This window comes from Aspergillus karnatakaensis, assembly GCF_047715665.1.
Source record: "Aspergillus karnatakaensis strain CBS 102800 unplaced genomic scaffold BJY04scaffold_80, whole genome shotgun sequence".
NCBI lineage: Eukaryota > Fungi > Ascomycota > Eurotiomycetes > Eurotiales > Aspergillaceae > Aspergillus > Aspergillus karnatakaensis.
The window spans coordinates 34,345-50,817 of record NW_027395792.1 but is presented as its reverse complement, the minus strand read 5'-3'; the positions used below and the strand labels follow the sequence as shown (position 1 = coordinate 50,817).

Below are 16,473 nucleotides of genomic sequence, written 5' to 3'. Positions count from 1 at the left end.
CCGAGTTATTGAACCTCACAAAGTACAGGGGTGGCGGATGTTTTGTCGCCAGGAGCGGAAGCCGCTGAAAACGCCCAGCTCTGCTTCCAGCTACTACCTAGGGTAGGATGAGCATGTCAAGGGTTTCCAGGGCTGCAGAGCTTTGTTTCTCATTTTGGATTCTCCTTTAAATAACAGCAGTAGTGTTTTGGAGTCATTATCTATCCATCTGCCCTGGCAAGCAAACGGCAATTCGCCACGCCGCAAATGCCTTGTCGTCGTCGGTTGTCGATCTCCACCACTGTAATTTTCCTTGCTCTGTGAACTACTACTACTACTACTAAGGTGGGCTGTTCCATCCAGCCGTGATCTCACGATTGAACCACCCCCCCCTCCCTCTTCTCCGACCAGCTTGACTGCAGACTGCAGACTGCTCATACGTACATAGTTACCATACAGAGACAGGTCGGTATCGGAGAGACGAGGTGAATTCCCCGGACCTCTGGCTCCCGCCCACTGCCCAGTAACTTTTTTTTTTTTACTACGCAAGCCCCCCCTCCCCCTCACCACCTATCCACTCTTCTTATTTCTGTCCTTTCCCCCCTCTTCCTTCTCCTCTTCTTCCTCTCTTTCCCTCACTTTTTCTGCAATATACCCGGAGTTAAACGTTGGGCACCTCATCATCGCGATTGCCTCTCCATAGCCCGCGCTCCGCCATTGACGACATAGACTTTATCTATACATCACCACACCAGCCCCGCCCAAACACAACTGCGGCGACCATCTCAACCCTACATCACCTCTCCCCCGGTTTCTGTTATTCCATTTTCTGTCGGCCACCGGCGGAAGAATGGGTCTGAACTTGGAGGAAATCTATGGCCAATCTATAGTTGAGGAGCAGCAATCAAACGAGTATTCGGAGTATCAGCCGAAGAAGGGTTATGGCTGGGCCAACACTTTGCCCGAGCGGCAGGGTCTTTACGACCCGGAATACGAAAAGGACGCTTGCGGTGTAGGCTTTGCCGCGTAAGTTGCTGGAGTCTAATGCAGGCGCTTGAGATGGCATTCTAACAGTCAATTGTATAGCAATATCAAAGGCAAAGCTAGTCATAAAATTGTTAGCGATGGTGAGTTCTACAGTTTGAATATTGGGAAAATACGTACTAACCTGCGCTCTTACAGCCCGGAATTTGCTTTGCAACATGACGCATCGAGGTGCTGTCGGTTCGGATGCTCGCGATGGTGACGGTGCCGGTGTAATGACCAGTATCCCCCACAAGTTCTTTATCAAAAACTTTGCGCGCGAAGTCGGGGTGGACCTCCCTCCTCTCGGACAGTACGCCGTCGGTAACCTTTTTTTCAAGCCCGATGAGGAGGCTCTGAAGGAGTCTATTAAAACGTTCGAGGAGATCGCCACAACACTAGGCCTGCGGGTGTTAGGGTGGCGCGAGGTCCCTCGCGATTCTACTATTCTAGGCCCTGCAGCCCTGTCTCGTGAGCCCACTATCCTGCAGCCGTTCGTGGTGCTTAAATCCGCATACGGTGAGGGTAACAAGCCTGAGATCACTGATCCGGAGCAATTTGACGCAAAGACATTTGAGCTTCAGTTGTATGTCCTACGGAAGCGAGCTACACACATCATTGGCCTTGCCAATTGGTTTTACCTGTGCTCTCTCAGCAACCGGAACATTGTCTACAAGGGACAGCTCGCCCCTATTCAGGTGTACCAGTACTACCACGATCTCGTGAACGTGGATTATGAGGGTCACTTTGCCCTTGTTCATTCGCGTTTCTCCACCAACACATTTCCTTCATGGGACCGCGCACAGCCCCTGCGATGGGCCGCTCACAACGGTGAAATCAACACCTTGCGAGGAAACAAGAACTGGATGCGCGCTCGCGAAGGTCTGCTGAAGTCTGAGATCTTTGGCGAAGAGCTCGAGTCTCTCTTGCCCATTGTGGAAGATGGTGGTTCCGACTCTGCAGCATTCGATAATGTGCTTGAACTTCTGATGATCAACGGCGTCCTTTCTCTCCCTGAAGCCGTCATGATCATGATTCCCGAAGCGTGGCAGGATAACCCATCCATGGACCCGGCGAAGGCCGCTTTCTACGAGTGGGCTGCTTGCCAAATGGAGCCTTGGGATGGTCCGGCTCTGTTCACATTCTCTGATGGACGCTACTGCGGTGCCAACCTTGATCGTAACGGTCTGCGCCCTTGCCGTTTTTACGTGACTGACGATGATCGCATCATTTGCGCATCTGAGGTCGGTGCTGTTGACATCGATCAGGAGCGGGTCATCCAGAAGGGTCGTCTTCAACCCGGTAAAATGCTTCTCGTGGACACAGTCGCGGGTCGCATTATTGATGATTCCGAGCTCAAGTACACAGTTGCCCACCGCCAGGACTTCGGCGCCTGGTTAAACAAGGAGCTTGTGAAGCTTCCTGCTATCACCGACGAGCTGGTTAACCAGAACGTAGACATTCGCTACACTCTCGACAACAGCACTGTGCAGAACGACCCCCGCCTTAAGGCTTTCGGATACTCTTTCGAGCAGGTCACCCTTCTCCTCGGACCCATGAGCGCTGATTCCAAGGAAGCCCTGGGTTCCATGGGTAACGATGCCCCTCTAGCCTGTATTGCTAAGCAGCCTCGTCTTCTCTATGAGTACTTCCGCCAGCTCTTCGCTCAGGTCACCAACCCTCCTATTGACCCTATCCGTGAAGCCGTTGTCATGTCCTTGGAGTGTTACGTCGGTCCACAGGGTAACCTGCTGGCTATGGACCCATCGCAATGCCGCCGCATGCTTCTTCCTTCCCCCATTCTGAGCATCCCTGAGTTCAACGCCATCAAGAACATCAACACTGTCCACAACGACTGGACTGTGAGGCACATTGACATCACCTTTGAGAAGAAAAACGGTGTGCCTGGATATGTTGAAGCCCTAGACCTTATCTGTGATGCTGCGACTGAGGCTATTCACAACGGTGACAAGGTTCTTATTCTCTCTGACCGTGCCACCTCTGCCGACCGAGTGCCAGTCTCTGCTCTCTTGGCGACTGGTCTCGTCCACCACCACTTGGTTCGCAATAAGTGGCGATCTCTTGCTGCTATCATTGTGGAGACGGCCGAAGCTCGTGAGGTCCACCATATGTGTGTCCTCCTCGGGTACGGTGCTGATGGCATCAATCCTTACCTCGCCATGGAGTGTATCCTTAAGATGAACAGGGAGAACCTCATCCGCAAGGAACTCACTGACGAGAAGGTTATCGAGAACTATAAGGCTTCATGCGACGGTGGTATTCTGAAGGTCATGTCCAAGATGGGTATTTCTACTCTGCAGTCCTACAAGGGTGCTCAGATTTTCGAAGCCCTTGGTATCGATGACAGCGTTATTGACCGCTGCTTCGCTGGTACCGCCAGCCGTATTCGCGGTATGACTCTCGAGCTCATTGCTCAGGATGCTTTTGCCTTCCACGAACGCGGATACCCCACTCGTTCCATTGTCGATATCCCCGGTCTCACTGAGTCCGGCGAGTACCACTGGCGTGATGGTGGTGAAGATCATATCAACGACCCCGTCAGCATCGCCAACGTCCAGGATGCAGTCCGCACCAAGAACGACAAATCTTATGAGGCGTACGCCAAGGCTGCTCACGAGCAGATCAAGAACTGTACCCTTCGTGGTATGCTTGAGTTCGACTTTGACCAGCGCACTCCTATCCCCATCGACCAGGTTGAGCCATGGACTGAGATTGTCCGCCGTTTCGTGACTGGTGCTATGTCGTACGGTTCCATTTCTATGGAGTCTCACTCCACCTTGGCCGTCGCCATGAACCGTCTCGGTGGAAAGTCCAACACTGGTGAAGGTGGTGAAGACCCAGAGCGTAGCAAGCGCATGGAGAACGGAGACACCATGCGCTCTGCCATCAAGCAGATTGCCTCTGGTCGTTTCGGTGTGACTTCTCACTACCTTGCCGATGCCGATGAGCTGCAGATCAAGATGGCCCAGGGTGCTAAGCCCGGTGAGGGTGGTGAACTTCCCGGCCATAAGGTCGTCGGACCCATTGCCCACACTCGTTACTCTACGCCTGGTGTCGGTCTCATCTCACCTCCTCCGCACCACGATATCTACTCCATCGAAGATCTGAAGCAGCTTATCTACGATCTCAAGTGCTCTAATCCCCGCGCTCGTGTTTCCGTCAAGCTTGTCTCCGAGGTCGGTGTCGGTATCGTCGCCTCTGGTGTGGCAAAGGCTAAGGCCGACCACATCCTGATTTCCGGTCACGATGGTGGTACTGGTGCTTCTCGCTGGACTGGTATCAAGTATGCTGGCCTTCCTTGGGAGTTGGGTCTTGCAGAGACTCATCAGACCCTTGTCCTCAACGACCTTCGTGGTCGTGTTGTTGTTCAGACTGACGGTCAAATTCGTACTGGACGTGATGTTGCTGTTGCCTGCCTGCTTGGTGCTGAGGAGTTTGGGTTTGCTACTACTCCTTTGATTGCCATGGGCTGCGTTTTCATGCGCAAGTGCCACCTCAATACCTGCCCTGTGAGTGCTCCTTCGGCCCTGATATGTCTGATTTTCAGCTAATATTTGTTCACAGGTTGGTATTGCCACGCAGGATCCCGAGCTCCGTAAGAAGTTCCAGGGTCAACCAGAGCATGTGATCAACTTCTTCTACTACATTGCCAATGAGCTTCGGGCTATTATGGCCAAGCTTGGTATTCGCACCATCAACGAGATGATTGGTAGAGCCGAACTTTTGCGTGTCAGAGACGACCTCACCAACCCTAAGCAAGAGAACATTGATCTTTCCCTTATCCTCACCCCTGCCCACTCTCTCCGTCCTGGGGTTAGCACCTACAACGTACGCAAGCAGGATCACAAACTCCACACTCGTCTTGACAACAAGCTCATTGCTGAGTCGGAGCTTGCCCTGGAAAGAGGTCTGCCTTGCCGTGTCGAATGCGATGTTGTCAACACTGATCGTGCTCTTGGTGCTACCCTTTCTTATCAGGTCAGCCGTCGTTATGGAGGCGAAGGTCTTCCCCAGGACACTATCCACTCCAACGTCAAGGGTTCGGCCGGTCAGTCTTTCGGTGCTTACCTTGCTCCCGGTATCACTCTTGAACTTGAGGGTGATGCCAACGATTACGTCGGCAAGGGTCTTTCGGGTGGTCGCCTCATTGTCTATCCTCCTCGCGGCGCTGCCTACAAGGCCGAGGAGAACGTCATCGTCGGTAACACCTGTTTGTATGGTGCCACTCGCGGTCAATGCTTCTTCCGCGGTGTTGCTGCTGAGCGTTTTGCTGTCCGTAACTCTGGTGCTACTGCTGTTGTTGAAGGTGTTGGTGACCACGGCTGTGAGTACATGACCGGTGGCCGCGTGGTTGTTCTCGGACCCACTGGTCGTAACTTTGCTGCTGGTATGTCCGGTGGTATCGCTTACATTCTCGACATGAACCAGGACTTCCACTCCAAGGTTAATATGGAGATGGTTGAAATATCTGGTCTTGACGACCCTGCCGAGATTGCCTTCCTCCGTGGTTTGATCGAGGATCACCATCACTACACTGGCTCTGAGTTGGCCGCTCGCATCCTTCTTGACTTCACTCGTGCCCTTCCTCACTTCGTCAAGGTCTTGCCCACCGACTACAAGCGCATCCTGCAAGAGGAAGCCGCCAAGGCCGCCGCTGCGAAGAAGAATGAAACCACTCTTCCTTTGCTACCCAGCCCTGCTCCCGAGAAGGAGAAGCCCAAGGCTGACGCTGACAAGAAGGCAGAGCTCTTGGATATCGAGGACAGTATTACTGACTCCAAGGTTGAGAAGAAGAGGACCGCTCTTATTCTTGATAAGACTCGTGGTTTCATGAAGTACAACCGCCGCAGCGAAAAGTACCGCAACCCCGCCACGCGTACTCGCGACTGGGCCGAACTTAACACTCGCCTGACCGAGGATGAGCTTAAGTATCAATCCGCTCGTTGCATGGACTGTGGTGTTCCTTTCTGCCAGTCTGATACTGGTTGCCCCATCTCTAACATCATTCCCAAGTGGAACGAGCTGGTCTTCCAGAACCAGTGGCAGGATGCCCTCAACCGTCTGCTCATGACCAACAACTTCCCCGAATTCACTGGCCGTGTCTGCCCTGCTCCTTGTGAGGGTGCTTGTGTTCTCGGCATCAACGAAGATCCTGTCGGTATCAAGTCGATTGAGTGCGCCATCATTGACCGTGGTTTCGAAATGGGCTGGATGGTTCCTCGCCCCCCTGCTGTTCGCAGTGGCAAGACTGTTGCTATCATCGGTTCCGGCCCTGCTGGTCTCGCTGCCGCTGACCAGCTCAACCGCGCCGGCCACAGCGTGACTGTTTACGAGCGTGCTGACCGTATTGGTGGTCTTCTCATGTACGGTATTCCCAACATGAAGCTGGACAAGAAGATCGTTCAGCGCCGTGTCGACCTCATGGCCGCTGAGGGTGTCAAGTTCGTCACCGGCGTTTCCGTCGGCCCTGACAGTGAGACCACCCTTGACTCACTCCGCGCCAGCAACGACGCCGTCATCCTCGCTACCGGTGCCACTGTCGCCCGTGACCTCAAGGTTCCCGGCCGTGAGCTCGATGGCATCCACTTTGCCATGCAGTTCCTGCATAAGAACACCAAGTCTCTTCTCGACTCCGAGCTCGCGGACGGCTCTTACATCTCCGCCAAGGACAAGCACGTCGTTGTCATCGGTGGTGGTGACACTGGAAACGACTGTATCGGTACCTCCGTCCGCCACGGCGCCAAGTCCGTCGTCAACTTCGAGCTCCTGCCCCAGCCTCCCAACGAGCGTGCCCGGGACAACCCATGGCCCCAATGGCCCCGTATCTATCGTGTTGACTACGGTCACTCCGAAGTCAAGACTCACATGGGCAAAGACCCCCGCGAATTCTGCATCATGTCCAAGGAGTTCGTTGACGACGGCTCCGGCCGCGTCAAGGGCATTAACACCGTCCGCGTCGAATGGACCAAGAGCGCCACGGGCGGCTGGGACATGAAGACCGTTGAAGGCAGCGAGCAGTTCTTCCCCGCGGACCTCGTCCTCCTCTCCATGGGTTTCCTCGGCCCCGAGGACCGCCTCCTCGGTGAGGAGATCGAGCGTGACGCCCGCAAGAACGTTAAGACAACCCCCGGCCACTACGGCACTAACGTCCCCGGTGTTTACGCTGCTGGTGATTGCCGCCGCGGCCAATCTCTCATCGTCTGGGGTATCAACGAAGGTCGCCAGTGTGCTCGCGAGGTTGACACCTTCCTCTCTGGCATCAGCTCTCAGCTTCCTGTTACTGGTGGTATCGTTCGCCGTCCGGCTATTGATGCCGTTCGCCAGGCCACTGAGCAGCTTGTGGTAGCTTAAACACTAGACTCGTTCGCACGTAGGGCCGGCTCCCGCGCGACGACAGGTTCCTTTCTATGTCTATGTTGATGATGATGATACATGATAATACCACGTCAAGTTGAAAAGCGAAAAAAGGAAAACGAACATTACTACTCAATCGATCAGCGGGTTACATCTTACTGGGTTTGTACTCTATCTAATTAATACCTACATTGTCACGGCTATGGTTAGAAGGGGTTGGTTTTCTTTTCGATGGTTTACAACAGGCCTGATATGATATGATACATCTTGTTTCTGTGGTTTTTTTTTTTCTCTGTCGGTTATTACTTGCTTCAAGAGGGTGTGCTATGATTTGGTTGCAGCGTCTTTCTCAAAATCTGGCAAGGTGTTGGAGCGAGTGCGATCATCTACTAGTTACTTTTCTTTAGACATATTTTCGAGAGTTAATACAGTTCTTCAGATTACTTTTGTTCTTGGTAAAGGTCTTAATGTAATCGATCTAATATTATGGATCCTCAATTACTCAAGTTGGTGCAGTAAGCACTCGCGAGACTAGATCCTAATAAAGACATCGAATACTCGAAATCCAACCATAAGCTCCTATTCGCATTCAAAAGCCAGTGTTCCCAGTCCTTGAAAGAAGCATGAAGGTAAACAATTGCGAGTTTGGGCTCAACCGATAGGGGAACGAAATAGGATGTGACCTGCATCTTCTGCCACCTGGGCAATCAATGATATGGTTAACGGTAGAAAAGACGATAAAAGCGCTAGAAACCAAACCGCCTGGTATCACCAGAAATCTCAGAGACATTAGGAGAATCACCTCCTTCAGCTGGCCCTCGCCGCCAGGGAGGTCTCCTTTCGAAAGCGGCTCGACGCCTGACGAGCAATGTCATCGGAGATGCCCTGCGGTTGGTGGCTAGCAACTCCAAGAAGATTATGGGATCCCTCAGTGATGAGAATGCGAGAGGCTGTTTAACGGCCTGATTCGGTAGTGAGAGCGGGAAAAATCTGAGATATTTAGGATAGCGAGTCGCGGAGCTGCATGAATGACTCGATTGAACGATTGCACCGGCTTACTTGTCGGTCAAGTATATCGGCGATACGGGCAATTTCCTCTTTCATGGCTTGGGCTTGGGCCTTGATCTCGGCTTTCAGTTTCGACTCGTCCTTTTCTGCGAGCTTTGTCTGCATCTCTGCGACCCTTATCTGCATCCCTGCGAGGTTTGCGAGCATCTCTGCGAGATCTGCCAGCATTGCTGCGAGATCTACCCCAATTGCTGCGAGACCTTCCTGCACCCCTGCGAGCAATATCTGCATGTTTGCAGGTTTGGATTCGGCTTCCGCGGTCTCTAGCTCTGCTCTCTGGTGCACTGCCGCATATCCAGCTTTGTCAAATCCTGTATCCCTGAGCTGACCTTCTTGGGTCTGCTGTCGAACCTCTAGGGTATTTGTGGGATCTTGGCCGTTCTTTGCATTGGGGGGGCATAATGAACGGCGGTAGAATCCACTGATGCACTGAGGAAGAGTGTTAGAAGAGGAGCAACGGATAAAAAATCAAGATAGAGAGGGAGAGAAGTTGCTTGAGAGGGGGAGAAAGTGTTGTGGTGAGGAGATGGGAGGAAGAAGAGGTGTTAGTTAAGTGAAGACAAAGTGAGACAAAAGAAATATACGTGTTGTAGTGAAGTGAGAGACAGTATCTAACAATGTAACCCAGATTCCCAAGGCAACCAAGGAAAGCACCAGACACCAAACATCGAAGACCAGAACCTACTCTTCCTCGTCTTCCTCCATAATTACATCCTCACGTCTAACTCCTAGTCGACTCATCCTTCCACCCCTCTCCCTCCCCCCGTACATATCTCTCACAACCCCCTCATCCTTCATAGGCCGGGGTATATCCCTCCTACCAGGCCTAGCCGGATTGAAACCACCCGCCGCCTCTCCCTTCCTCTGCCGAGCAGCAACCCTAACCGCCTCCTCAAACATCGAAAACTCTCCCGCCTGGTATATCGTATCTAGCATGTCTTCGTCCATTAGCAGGACGCCAGAGAGGAGCTCATAGGTGTGGTTTACCCTGTTGTTAGACAAAACGAGCATAGACCAGAGGTTGTGGATCAGCGTTTCGGTGTCGGTTGCGGTGGGTGGTTTGAGGATTGCCCTGCTCGGAGAGGAGGTGCGATGGGTGGGTGGTTTGGGGTAGATTGGTAGGGATGGCATTGAGCGTGAGGACGGAGATGAGAAAGGCTGGTGAGAGGAGAAAGAGGAAGACGAAGACTGGGGATCAAATTGAGAAGAAGACTGAGGAGAATGAAACCGCGAGTGAAAATTCCATGGCTGGCATCGTTCGTTGCTGTAGGGGCTCCTTGGCCTGGTATCTCGTTCTTCGGCTTCGGGGCTATGTGGGCGGTTGGGCCTCTTGCCTTTCTGGGGGCTGGAGGTAGTCTGGGTATTGGGGCTAGGGCTAGGGCGAGGCTGTGCACGGTGATGGTTATCGTACCTTGCACCGTAAGGATGGTTAGGGTTTCCAGAGGCGGTTCGACCTCGGCGGTCGAGGTGCTGATTCGACTTGGCATACTCGGGTTTGCTTTGGGACCGGGACTCAAAGTTTGGAACGTCCGGAATCTCGGTGTTTGTGCCCCAGTGGACGGTCCTACCTGGGGAGGATTGGCGATGAGGGTCCGCTGGGTTCCGATAAACGCTATGAGTGTGAGACGGCGAGGCGGCGGTCATTCGATATGTGTCTATTGGGACATTTTCACGGCTGCGGCGGTATCGTTTCGGGATTTTGCGAGACCTAGAAGTTGGTTCATCGTAGTGAGGTGAATGTGAATGCGAGGTATTAGGAGACCGACTAACGGCAGAGATAATCATGTTTGAGACACGCTCGATGAGAGTGAAAAGAGACATTTTGAATGCAATCTTCCTGTTGGAATTACCACCGGGAAGACTCTTGCAGCACGGGTTTACTAAGAATTCGAGGGAAACTGGTAGTTTTATATCAGCACGGTTTCTGGGAAAGACGGGCAGACAATGGCAGTGACAGGAGCAGCTGGGACTGTCGAAAGAATTCATTGTTGGCTAGTGAAAGGGGGGGATTTCAGAGCATAGTCAAACCTAGCGCTGGCGAGGTGGATTTTTGGTGAAAGAAAACAATGATTACGGGTGAAAGAAGAGCGCTTTTCTGAAGTACCCTCAAACTTGGGTTGGCGGATGCTGTTTGGGATGTATAAAGAAGAATGAGCTTTTCTGTCGTCCTTTGTTTGATATCTCAATATTATACAGGTATTGTACAAATCATAGCTCAAAGAGCAAGGTTAAAATATTTCTATAATTATTAGTACGAAAAGAACTTGAGGCGCAGAGCTGATACTCACAAAAGTTTAGATAGAAGTGGCCGCGCGCTGTAGGGGAGTTTGCTTTGCGCGCAGCTCCGCATCCTCCTCCTCTTTCATCTCCCTTTCCAACGCCGCAAAATCTCCCTGGAAGGCATGTTTCACTGGGTCCATCCGGACATCCCACACATCCTCGCTACTAGGGCCGGTCTTGTATTTGATAGCCTTTTTCCGATAGTGGTCCCGAATCACCCGCTTCTTTTCCTGATCTCCTTGCGTTCTCGTCTTCATACAAAGCCAGAAATTCTCCCAGTGCTCGCTACACGACCGCAGCTCTCCGTAACGATAGACATTCACGAATTGACCACCTATTGACTGGCAAAAGAAAGCGTAGTCAAAGGCTGCGCGGCAGGACATGGTGTCAGGGTAGAGGGAGTCGGGGGCTATTGAAGCAGGCGGAGATGGGAGGGCGGCTGCAGGTGTTTGTGTGGTAGTGGGTGTGATATTTTTTGAGTCCATAGGAGACTTGCTTATGTCACTTTGTAGGTCTGCCCATAACTTTGTGAATTCGGCGTCTGCTTGCTCTTCGCGACTTGGTTGTTTCGGTTGCGGTGGTGTAGGGAGGTTCTCTTGTGCTGGATGCTGCTGTGGTAGTTGAGTCGGTTGGGGCTCGCCCTTCTGAGGCGTGCTAGAGCTAGACCAAAGCCAGCCCATTTTGATGTTGTTTATATGGTTCTGTTAAGTGAGGTTGACCGAAGTGAGTGATAATGAGGGCAGGCTGATCGAGCACCTGATAATTTGATGCGGGCTGCGGAGAAGGTGACTGTGTTTGCTATGTTTGCTTCCGCTCTGGGGTGTACTAGTAATATTGGAGTGGTAATGACAGTTTCAAAACAGAGTGGTAACGCCGATCCAAATCGGGGTTAGATATACTTGACGTCACCCATCGTAAAGCAGTAGCTCGACTTCTTTCGCTCTGCGTTTTCAACATGCTTCCACACTCGCAAGCATGATGCGAGCTTTATCTGTTGGCAGGGTGTCCCATGGTTACCGGTCATTGCCATACTGGAGATGCCTGGCTGTACCTAGGGTTCCAACGCCTTTTCTGGTCGCACGGCCGGCAAGTACAATCAGCTCGTCACATGTCAGCTCGCTCGAGAGCGGCCATATTGAACTGGGACAAAGCGAGGGCCTAATCTTCGTAAACAGTGAGTGTACCAATTTCCACTTGGGCACCGTGTATCTGACGTAAATCAGACATCTTTCCACCAAAGCTTCAATCACTACTACTACTAGGACCCCTCAATGGCACCCAATCGTACGAGAATGTCTTGAAGCGCATCAACCGCCCACATCTTGCGGCATCCGATCCGCAGCATATAATCCAAAGAGTGTTCCCAAAAGGCCTAGATATCGACGTCAAAGATGTAATTCCCCGGTTTCGCGAAGGCGGCGCGTTTGTCAAATATGCGCGGAAGGCAGTAGCGTCAGATATTCAAATTGAGGATGCCATCAAAGACCACCTAAATAAGCACCCGATCAAGCCTTGGTTCAACCCATTCCAACAAGCGACTGTATATACTGTCCAGGGACGACCGTGGATTGAGGATCTATATCGCATTCCCAGTCAGCGTATCCGAGTTGAATTTCACCCAGGCGCATCGGAAGGTTCGGCAACGGAACTGTCCACAGAGGTCCTTTACTCGGTTTTTCGCAGATATGGCAAGATTCGAAACATCGAGGCGCAGCCACCAGACTCGAAAGTAACACCGAAGTATGCCCTGGTTGAATTCACCCGTCCTAGCAATGCCGTTGCTGCCAAAAATGCGGTTCACGGGTTCACAATTCCTCCTGAAGAGGGTGGCGGCAAATCCGGTACACGCGTGAAGATTAAGTACGAACGCAAGCTGCGTTTCTCACTTTTAAAAGATTGGCTTCTCAACCACCCCCGCCTTGTGATTCCTGCAGTTGCGGCTCTCGTTGCCGCCATTACGGTGACAGTCTTCGACCCGATACGCACATTCTTCATTAAGATGAAGGTCAAGGCGACCCTTCACGCAGAAGGAAGCAGGGTCGTCCAGTGGATACGGTATCAGGTCAACAAGGCGAATATCTTTGCAAAGAGAAAGCCAGATGATCGCGGACTGACAGCGATCTGGGAGGACCGTCAAGGTGATATTGATCAGCTCAAGTCTTGGTTCACAGATAGCGCGGAGTCATTCATTGTCATCCACGGTCCGCGTGGCTCAGGGAAGCGCGAATTGGTACTGGATCGAACACTTAAGGATCACAAGTACAAGCTCGTCATCGACTGCAAACAGATTCAAGACGCCAAAGGCGATACAGCGAAGATTGCGCGAGCAGCCAGTCAAGTAGGCTACCGCCCAATCTTTTCATTCATGAACAGCATCAACAGCTGGATCGATCTTGCCGCACAAGGAATGATCGGAACCAAGGCGGGATTTAGCCAAACCCTTGACGCGCAACTTAGCAATATCTGGCAGAACACTGCTATGGCTTTGAGGAGCATCACATTGGATCAACGCAAAAAGACTGACTCGGATGCACAGCTAAGCGACGAGGAGTACTTAGAGGCCCACCCGGAGCTACGACCAGTCGTTGTCATTGATAATTACCTTCACGGAAACACCGAGAATAGTGTGGTCTCTGACAAGCTCACAGAGTGGGCTGCTGGACTAACAACGGGAAACATTGCGCATGTCATCTTCATCACCACTGATGTTTCTTTCTCCAAACCTCTCAGCAAGGCTATGCCAAACTCAGTGTTCCGGACAATCTCGCTCGGCGATTGCTCCCTTGAAGTTGGCCGGAAATTTGTTCTCAATCATTTGGAACACGAAGCTAAAAGCAAGAACAAGCCTGCACAGCCGGAGGAGGACCTCACAGAGCTAGATAGTTGTATTTCTGTTCTCGGAGGACGTGTGACGGATCTCGAGTTCATGGCACACCGTATCGAGGCGGGCGAAACCCCACAGGGTATGTTTACCCATCCTTCTCGTTTTCGCTGCTAACTTGAACACAGGTGCGGTCACTCAAATCGTGCAACAAGCTGGTTCTGAGATATTGAAAATGTTCATTCTGAATGCGGAGACCGATTCACAGCAGTGGACGCATCAACAAGCCTGGCACCTAATCAAGACTCTTGCGCATTCGAAGAATGGCAGTGTACCTTACAACCAGCTTCTCCAGTCCGATTTGTTCAAGTCTAACGGCCAAAATACACTTCGGGCACTTGAGCAAGCGGAGCTAATAACTATCGTCTCTGTCAACGGCTCCCCCGAAAGGGTAAAGCCTGGTAGACCGGTATACCAGGCTGTGTTCAAGCACTTGACAGAAAACAAGACCTTGAGCCATCGCTTGGATCTTGACATTTTGTCGCAGCTGATCAGCAAAGAAAACAAGAGCATCGGGACGTATGAGGAGGAGTTGCTACTGTTAGGCAAGCTACCGAAGCAGCCCCGAGAAATTACAGGAAGAATCCAATGGTTGCTGCAGAAGGTGTATGACGCGCAGAACACGATCAGCAAGTATGAAGCTGAGAGTTCGGTACTCAAAAAGGCGTTGAAGAGTGAGCATTAATCGCCCAACATAACAGTCCTCTTAGGACCGGCCTGCTGTACATATAATCTGATGAACATGCATGATTGTACAAGTGATGAGGAATAATTCATATATCTGTAAGGCCATTTCAAATGTTGATACGGCGCCTAGCAGCTCTGAGGCTGATGTCAGCTGTAATTTACCGTAACTGAGATACGCACCACTTCCAAGGTTATCCAACTTCTGCTTCGCCCTCGACAAATTTGCCTCCTCTTCATCCTGAATTTGTCCCATTTTTAGTAGACTTATAAACGCGCTTCTTTCTATTATCTTTCCTTTCCTGACCCTTATTTCGAAGATATCTTCTCTTGGGGATAATCACCCTCGCATGGACAATACTTGAGACCACGACGATGAACACAATCCAAACCGCTTACAACAAGCTACAGCCGAAGGAGCTAGCTCTGATAGCGCTTCCCCTCTTTATATTTGTGGTAATAGTGACGCGTATTACCAGTGGCTTCCAAAGCCGCCCAGTAAGTTCAAGGGAGTCAGCGCAACCCAGCCGGCCTCGGACAGTGCCATACTGGATACCATGGCTTGGCCATAGTATCCAATTTACACGGAATCACATAGTTTTCCTGGATAACGCCAGGTGGGTTGCATCCTACAGCATCGAAGAAACATGCTAAATATGGTAGGAATCAACTCAACGAGTCTGTTTTCGGCATTGTGATGGGTGGCGCAAAGCACAATGTTGTCATGTCGCCATCAATGATCAAGGCTGTTCTGAGTTTCAGGGGCATTACATCGGCTCCTCTGGTTCATCATATCTCTAAAAAGATTTTTGGTGACCGTGGCGCTTTTGAGAAGTTGAACGCATCCGATCACCATGCCTATGTCCACAACATTCCCAATCAATTTATGCATGAGCCGTCTTTATCTCAGACTTCATTGGCGGCGGCTCGATTTCTTGAGCGGGAAACTCCCAACCTGGTTACTTTCTGTCCAGCTGTCATTGATCAAATGCCCTGGGAACGGCCTGTCGATATCAAGGTTCTCGAGGGAAATGCAGACCGGCAAGCGTGTGAGGTGGATTTGTTTTCGCTCATCAGGTACTTTGTGGGGACGGTGACAACTACTTCGCTATTCGGTGGAGCTATTTTGGAGACTTTCCCGGACCTGCTCAAAGACATTTGGGCCATAGATGATCAATTCGCTACGCTATCCCTGGGACCACCCCGCTATTTGACTCCTGGGATATCTGCGGCGTATGTTGCCCGCGACCGTCTCTTGGACATTCTTACTGTATTTCATCAAGCGTCACTGCTCTGGGATGAAGGGAAAGACCTTCCGGTGGACTTTCGCGATCTGCGCGATCTTGAAGACGTTTCCGAGCCGATCAAGAAAAGAGTCCGCAAGTCAAAAGAACTGGGTCTATCACCGAAAGAAAGCGCTCCGGCACATCTATCCTTGCTCTGGGCTATGAATGGAAACTCCCCGCCCCTGGTATTTTACCATCTGCTCCGATTATACGCTGAACCGACCCTTTTGGGAGAAATTCGAAAGGAGGTTGCACCGTTCCTTAAGGTTTCTAGGCCTACGAGAGAGGAAACTGGATTTCCTATCCTGGAAGCACCTAGAATCTCCATCGACATCAATGGATTGTCTGATTCGTGTGAGCTCTTGAAGGCCACATACTACGAAGCTCTTCGTTTGGATTCGGCAGGGCTTTCTTTCCGACAATTGACTGCGGATCTTACCATTACCGAGACGGAGGAAGAGGCCAAAAGAGCTGGTCGGGCAACTTTACAGTCGTATTCTCTCAAGAGCGGCGAGCTAGTTCTCATGCCTCATGGTGTCCTACATAACGACCCTGTCCACTTCCCAAACCCTCACCATTTCGACCCTACTAGATTTCTTCAAACTGACCCCATTACTGGCAAAAAGGTCGCCAAAGCCGATAACATGACTCCCTTTGGTGGCGGTGCGCCTGCTTGTAAAGGACGGGCTTTCGCCGAGAAGAAGATCTTGGCCGTGTCCGCCGCAATTCTGTCTTTGTGGGAGATTGAACCTGTCAATGGAAAGGAATTCAAGATTCCAGAGCACAAGATCTCAAGTGCTGCATTTTTACCCAAGAACGATATCAAGGTGCGGCTTTCTCCGCGTTATTCTTCATGATGTAAATAATCGATAGCGTTATCATTCTTATGTATATAGA

At 51.4% G+C, this 16,473-nt stretch overlaps 6 protein-coding genes across 6 annotated transcripts; 3 read left to right on the top strand and 3 right to left on the bottom strand.

The window, feature by feature from the left end:
* The first annotated feature begins 917 nt into the window (after positions 1–917).
* On the top strand, positions 918–7,797 carry BJY04DRAFT_161457 (glutamate synthase (NADH)). Its single transcript, XM_073709053.1, has 3 exons — positions 918–1,106; positions 1,162–4,532; positions 4,588–7,797. Exons 2-3 carry the CDS (start codon positions 1,182–1,184, stop codon positions 7,372–7,374), a joined length of 6,138 nt encoding a protein of 2,045 aa, XP_073565370.1. The 5' UTR covers positions 918–1,106; positions 1,162–1,181; the 3' UTR covers positions 7,375–7,797.
* A 104-nt stretch (positions 7,798–7,901) lies between these two features.
* On the bottom strand, positions 7,902–8,500 carry BJY04DRAFT_201622 (uncharacterized protein). The gene has a single exon (XM_073713103.1). It carries the CDS (start codon positions 8,165–8,167, stop codon positions 7,967–7,969), a length of 201 nt encoding a protein of 66 aa, XP_073565369.1. The 5' UTR covers positions 8,168–8,500; the 3' UTR covers positions 7,902–7,966.
* Positions 8,501–8,963: 463 nt separating this feature from the next.
* On the bottom strand, positions 8,964–9,736 carry BJY04DRAFT_201621 (uncharacterized protein). Its single transcript, XM_073713102.1, has 2 exons — positions 9,433–9,736; positions 8,964–9,383 (listed from the first exon to the last, which is right to left on the bottom strand). Exon 2 carries the CDS (start codon positions 9,379–9,381, stop codon positions 9,127–9,129), a length of 255 nt encoding a protein of 84 aa, XP_073565368.1. The 5' UTR covers positions 9,382–9,383; positions 9,433–9,736; the 3' UTR covers positions 8,964–9,126.
* A 6-nt stretch (positions 9,737–9,742) lies between these two features.
* On the top strand, positions 9,743–10,296 carry BJY04DRAFT_201620 (uncharacterized protein; the record flags this gene model as incomplete). Its single annotated transcript, XM_073713101.1, has 1 exon — positions 9,743–10,296. A coding segment is annotated over exon 1 (421 nt), but the record flags the coding sequence as incomplete, so codon positions are not given.
* Positions 10,297–10,529: 233 nt separating this feature from the next.
* BJY04DRAFT_201619 (EMI1 family protein) lies at positions 10,530–11,459 on the bottom strand. The gene is made up of 2 exons (XM_073713100.1): positions 10,734–11,459; positions 10,530–10,684 (listed from the first exon to the last, which is right to left on the bottom strand). Exon 1 carries the CDS (start codon positions 11,403–11,405, stop codon positions 10,740–10,742), a length of 666 nt encoding a protein of 221 aa, XP_073565366.1. The 5' UTR covers positions 11,406–11,459; the 3' UTR covers positions 10,530–10,684; positions 10,734–10,739.
* A 241-nt stretch (positions 11,460–11,700) lies between these two features.
* BJY04DRAFT_211198 (RNA12 protein-domain-containing protein) lies at positions 11,701–16,433 on the top strand (the record flags this gene model as incomplete). The annotated part of the gene is made up of 5 exons (XM_073714367.1): positions 11,701–11,899; positions 11,949–13,688; positions 13,735–14,258; positions 14,657–14,907; positions 14,954–16,433. The coding sequence occupies 5 exons, from the start codon at positions 11,701–11,703 to the stop codon at positions 16,431–16,433; spliced, it is 4,194 nt and encodes a 1,397-aa protein (XP_073565365.1).
* Between the last annotated feature and the right edge of the window lie 40 nt (positions 16,434–16,473).

Bases quoted from the DNA above. Each gene is read 5' to 3' on its own strand.
- BJY04DRAFT_201622 (XM_073713103.1), bottom strand. From the start codon at position 8,167: ATGTCTCTGAGATTTCTGGTGATACCAGGCGGTTTGGTTTCTAGCGCT.
- BJY04DRAFT_161457 (XM_073709053.1), top strand. From the start codon at position 1,182: ATGACGCATCGAGGTGCTGTCGGTTCGGATGCTCGCGATGGTGACGGT. The intron at 4,533-4,587 runs GTGAGTGCTCCT...ATTTGTTCACAG, and splicing joins GCCACCTCAATACCTGCCCT to GTTGGTATTGCCACGCAGGA.
- BJY04DRAFT_201619 (XM_073713100.1), bottom strand. From the start codon at position 11,405: ATGGGCTGGCTTTGGTCTAGCTCTAGCACGCCTCAGAAGGGCGAGCCC.
- BJY04DRAFT_201621 (XM_073713102.1), bottom strand. From the start codon at position 9,381: ATGCTAGATACGATATACCAGGCGGGAGAGTTTTCGATGTTTGAGGAG.